Source organism: Geospiza fortis, unplaced genomic scaffold (assembly GCF_000277835.1).
Source record: "Geospiza fortis unplaced genomic scaffold, GeoFor_1.0 scaffold173, whole genome shotgun sequence".
Taxonomy (NCBI): Eukaryota; Metazoa; Chordata; class Aves; order Passeriformes; family Thraupidae; genus Geospiza; species Geospiza fortis.
This window is the reverse complement of record NW_005054334.1, coordinates 2,069,594-2,075,015: the sequence shown is the minus strand read 5'-3', so window position 1 is coordinate 2,075,015 and position 5,422 is coordinate 2,069,594. Positions and strand designations below refer to the sequence as shown.

Genomic DNA, 5,422 nt, shown 5'->3' with positions numbered 1-5,422 from the left:
TCTCGAGCTGATTTCTTTGAAGATTTCTTTGCAGCTGCTGGTGCTGAAGAGTAGGCTAAAGAATCATCATCTGCTACACTACTTTTCTCTTTTGGTGAAAGGATGAGCTTCATCTTCAAGCCGTCAGGTTCACGAAGAGTAAGTGTCTCAGTGTTCACGTATAGAGGTTTCATTTTTTTAGATTTGTGGGAGCTGCTGTCATCCACTGAGTGCTCCCCACTGCTCCCACTCAGCTTCTTCTTGGGATGCTCCTTTCTGCTTTCAGAATGGCCAGAGGAAGAATGAGATGATTTTTCAGAGGTCCTCTTTGAAGACTTTGAGCTTGTGGCCAAAGGTGAGTTGATAGCCTTAAGTAAATCCATGGTTGTATCAGCTGAGGATGGGCTAGAAGCTGCTTTTTTCTTCTTCTTTGATGGTAGATCCAAAGGTGAGACACCTGAAAAAGATCAAAAGAAATGTACATTGAGATGATTCCCATTAAGATAGCAAAGAAAGGAAGTGAGAATCCTGTGGGCCTTCCAATTACAGGTGACAGATTTACAGCCTGGCTTAATAAGAACCACAGTCATCTCAGCACAGCCTTACTGATACAATTCAGAGGCTGTGACATCTGAGCTGGTCAAATAATTTAAGGAAGGGAGAGACTGCAGGGAAGTTCTTGAAGTTTTTTGAAACTCCATTTGTGATTTATGAAATAAAATATTTTGATGAAAATACATCTAACTGAAATTACACCTTAAGTGCAAGCTTTTTGTGACATTTTTAGCCAAGGTGAAACCAATGAGTTGAAAATATGAGCTTTTTCATTCTGGAGACAGATTTTGATGAAAGATGAAATTTCAGCTTGGCTTTCTTCTTCTACTGGACCAATAATAAATCCTAAATGTATTAAGCTTCTATGAGCTGAATTGTAATTTTCCAGCCAACTTATTAATTGTGAGAGTAACTGAACAAAAAAGCATTTCTTTGTCAACCTCAGACATTCTATTTTTTTAAATCCAGAGGAAGTTATACTACCTGTAAGTATAATTAGTTTTCAATGCAATAGGTAAACAGGAAAAACAAATGTCAAATGTGAAGGCATGAGTTAGAAAACTACAACTTGTCAATGAAAAGGGGGTGGAAGATCTCTACCCCCTACCATAGCAATCTGTTAAACCAGACTCTGAAAATATAATTCCCTAATCTTCTGCTGTCTGGTGCTGATAAGTGTCAGGTTTCTGATTAGCCCCTTCTAAGGCAGGTTGATGTATTCTCCTTCTATAAAATGCTAACTACAAAGGTTTAAGATGATGACACTGGTTTAAGAGCTTCCTTTCCTTAAAGTCATGATCTGTTAGCCCCTTCTCCTGCTTGATTACTTCCTTACCTCTGTAGCAGAACTCATCAGAGGAATGCTTTCTCTTCTTTTTGTGAGCTTCTGTCCCCGGAAAAAACTCACTGTCCTGGAATAAGAAGAAAAAAATTGCTGTCAAAAAGGAGGGAAATAATATCAGAGTCACATGGACTATTAACAGATAAAAATTTATAGGAGGCATCAAGGGTTATTTGTACCGCTATAACATCAAGGATCTGTAGGTATGAACCAGGATCATCTTTCTAGGTGCTAAAAGAAAACCTACTCTGTCCCCCAGAGCACACAGTGTAGATTTAAAGTAAGATGAAACACATGTCACAGATAGGTGGGAGAATACAAAAATATCATTAGTCAGGATTGCTTTCAGCACAATGGGCACCTAATTGACATAGAGCTTTCTGTAGGCACGGCAGCACAACAGGGCTCCAAGGAAACTGAAAGACAGATCTCTGCAGGGAGACCCCCAAGACAGAGGAGCAACATAAAAAGCACATTTGCAAAGTGCTGAGATATGGGCAGTGCAAGCCATCACTTGAAGATCAGCTGATAAATTGATAAAAGACTGACATCTACCCTTTAATAAAGCTAAGAAATAACTTCAGATACATAGACTGTCAAGCCTTGAAAACAAAAGAGAGTAGTTCATGCTTACTATGCTGAAAAAGAAGTAACAGGAGGTACAAAGAGGTGACAACTAGAATGATGGGACAAAATATGTCCTTAATATGCCATGTCACCTAATTATTATCTGTGGTTTTATCAATTTATAAAATAGAAATTGAAGCTCCTCTAAAGAATTCCAACCACAGGGCAGAAGATTTTAATTTTAAACAAGAATTTGCTTTTGAGATGAAAAAAAAAACCCAAATCACTAGATAGCCACCTCTGAGCTAACAACAGAAATTGTAGCTCAAAGAGGAAAGAAGTTTTTGAAGAAACTTAAGTTGCCACTATGTGATTTCAAGAGTTAAGGCCCCAAAGAGGTAAATAGGGCAAGTTCATTCTTCTCAAGAGCTATCATTTCAGGCTGTCTGCAGAATCAGGAAGACAACAGCGCATCAGTTAATATTCTGTCCATCCTTTGTTGGCTATTTCCACAACCACATTTTTAAAAATGTGTGTAAGAAGTTATTAAGAGCATTTTCTTACTTGCAAGCTATGTCCCATCAACACAGAGACAACACTCCTACTACCTCATTTTCTGAGGCCAGAAAAGTTGGAATCAGGGGTTGATTCTCTCCTTTTCTCCAGGAAAGTTACTGAACAATACAGGACATGATTAGCTGTTCTTGTTGTCTTCTACATGCATTTCTAAATAAAAACAAATCAAAAAAAAAAAAGGACAAGAAACCCATTCCATCCCATCAGTACCTTTATGCATATCCTTACACCCTGAACCTTTTCTCTGAGGGTTTCTACCTGAGTTGCTGTCTCGTCCTCCTCTTGCAGAAGATCCTTGTACGAGCGCTTTTTCTCTCGCTGTATCCTGCCAGGTGCCAGCCCGTCGTCAACACTTCGGTGACTCTCTAGGGACTCTGATTTATGGGAAATGGGAAAAAAGGAAGAAATTAAATACCACATTAAGGAATGACAGACAAGTGGACCACTCATAAAATATGCTAACAGAGGATACTGGCACAGTGATGCACAAAGCCCAACAAGCACAGAGGCCTGAAAGGTAACAAACAGTCTGTACTGTCTGACCAGAGGGATGGGGCTTGGTGCTCTAACACAGTAATTCCAGATTCAATCTCTAATGCCTCTATGTTCCTTCCTAAAGACAAGTGGATTTAGAAATGTTGTCATGACTAAATGTATCATTATCCCCTGTCCCATTGACTTGTCAGGGAGAAGAAAGGCTGCAGTGGCAGAGTTCCCAATCAGGGTGTCTGCAGTAGGAAATACCACCCATTTCTCTGAAGTTCTAATCCCAGTACTCTACACCTGAAAGTCAAGGGCTTGGGATCCTCCACTAACTCGGCCAGGTTAAATTTAAGGGCTCCACAGCATCCTAACTTCTTTCCCCCTCTGACTGCATGGCCTGGCAAGGGCTGTAAAGGGCATCCTTTTAAAAAATGTATTTGTTTATTCTTTTTGCAAATCCCTCTGAGATTATGAAGCAGCCATACCTTCTTTCTTCTTGGCGCCATCATAAGCCATGGTGGTCCTGCAGGAGCCTGTGAATGAGCTGCCACGTCTGGGCTCCTTCCCCCGTTCCCATCTATAGGAAAAGGTCTGAGAAACAGAGAATGAAAATAACCCTCCCATAAAGAAGAATCACTATATAAACGGGGAAACTTTCTCTGAACCAAATAAGGATTCTTTGGAAGACAGTGGGAAAGGAAATGACTGGTCACTCTTCAGGCTTGATAGATTTGGGTGTTCTAATCAAAATGGATATGGTATTATTTTAAATATAGGAAATACCATCCTTTCTTATAAAATATTTGAATCACTGAACTAATTCATTTACAAAAATAGAAAGAGGGTGAGAAGACAACTGAGTTTGGTTTTCATGATACACAAAACTGCACCCTGTGTCAAAGCCATTTTTTGTAGCAAAGAGTGGGATGTTTAAAGAGATTTCAAAACCCTTGAGTCTCAGATGAAGGAAAAGAAGGGACCAGGCAGAAGGAATTAAATTACAAAATAATTATTATTGGGTTTTTTTTCACTAGAGGATCACACATTTTGTATTAGAGGTGTGTATCCTTCTGATGTGTTTCCCAATGCTACCACTGCAGCCATTCTGAATGCCAGCCTGGGAGAGGGGATGGAAGAGAGCATTCCTTTTAGCTAGGCCTGCAGCAACCCAACCTCTTCCCCCCAGGTTTCAGGCCTCCTCTAAGTGAGCCACTGTGCCAGCTAGGGGCATACAGCAGGACAGTGCTACTGTGGAACAGCCACACTCTGGCTCCCTCAGAGCAAACAGCTTTTGTTTCTCAGCCAGTGACCAGCTCAGCAAGATCAACGTTCTGCTCCTACGGGATTAATCCAGTGGCTGCCAGCTGCCTTTGTGTGTTTGTGCGTACGTGCACATGTGTAAACACCCAGGCACAAACACCATGAGCCTGCTCATCCCAGCTGGCATGGTAATCTCGCCACACTGAAGCTACATGGGAATACTCTGGGAGCAGGGAACTGGTGCTTGTACATCCCCCATGCAACTCGATTTCATAAACAACTGGCTGAGGCTGACAGTGTACAATTCATTCATCCTATAGTGGTTATTTAACTGATGCAACAAAGTCACAACTAAATCAGGCTTGTGGGTACACACAAGATATTTGTTTAAATTCATAGGAATACATGCTATTTCTTCAGGTTTTGGGAAACCACCTACTGCTGAATGTCAAGACAGTGTTCTGACCATTATATATTCCTGGTAGCAAACACAAGGATTCCACCTAAACACAAGAGCACTGCCTATGTACATGCAGAGAACACTGCACTCAGCAATAAGAAAGAGCATCTTGCCACTGGTGGGCTAATGATCTTAAACCAGACATTTTCAACATTTTGTGCTGTTTGCTTGTCAGACAGACTTCACTGAGAGGACACACAACACCAGAGTATTGTGCTCAAGACAGAAAGGGTCTAATACAGATACTGCTCTGCAAAACAAAGCTGAAGACATTCATTCATTAATGGATGACTTGGAGAGCCTAAGATTTCTTTGTACCTACATGCATACCTTTTAGTCTCTTTTTAGATCTTATCTGCTTGGCAAGGACAAAGCTTGATAGATACTGCCCAAAGGTGCTCAGAGCCCAGACCTCCAATCCGGCAAATACAAAACATACCCTTAACCACTCTCATCTTGTAAACCTCAATGAGGTTCCCCTGCTTCAAATTCCCGGGCTTCAGCAGCGATAGCACAGGCTCAGCGGGGAAGCTCTCCCTGCACGTCTCCCGCTCCTTAGAGCACATGCCTGCGGGTTCAAGGCCCAGCCTCGCTCTTCTGCAGCCCCGGGGCTCCGCACAGAGCCCCGCTCCTCGGTCCCGGTGCCGGCTGGCTGCGGAGGTGGCTCCCTCCCCCCCTGTGCCGCCAGCGCTCCGGGCCGG

The 5,422-nt window shown here is 42.1% G+C and overlaps 1 protein-coding gene across 2 annotated transcripts in view; it reads right to left on the bottom strand.

Annotated features, from left to right (window-relative positions):
- The window catches only part of HMGXB4 (HMG-box containing 4), a 14,656-nt gene that overhangs the window by 8,673 nt on the left and 561 nt on the right, over positions 1-5,422 (bottom strand). For both annotated transcript variants that reach the window (XM_031057729.1, XM_031057727.1), the window contains exons 2-5: positions 3,487-3,592; positions 2,777-2,892; positions 1,370-1,445; positions 1-436 (exon numbers count right to left, since the gene is read on the bottom strand). The exon at positions 1-436 is cut by the window's left edge. In XM_031057729.1, coding sequence (XP_030913589.1) covers positions 1-436; positions 1,370-1,445; positions 2,777-2,892; positions 3,487-3,517 — 659 coding nt within the window. In that variant the 5' untranslated portion in view covers positions 3,518-3,592. The remainder of the gene's footprint in view (positions 437-1,369; positions 1,446-2,776; positions 2,893-3,486; positions 3,593-5,422) is intronic.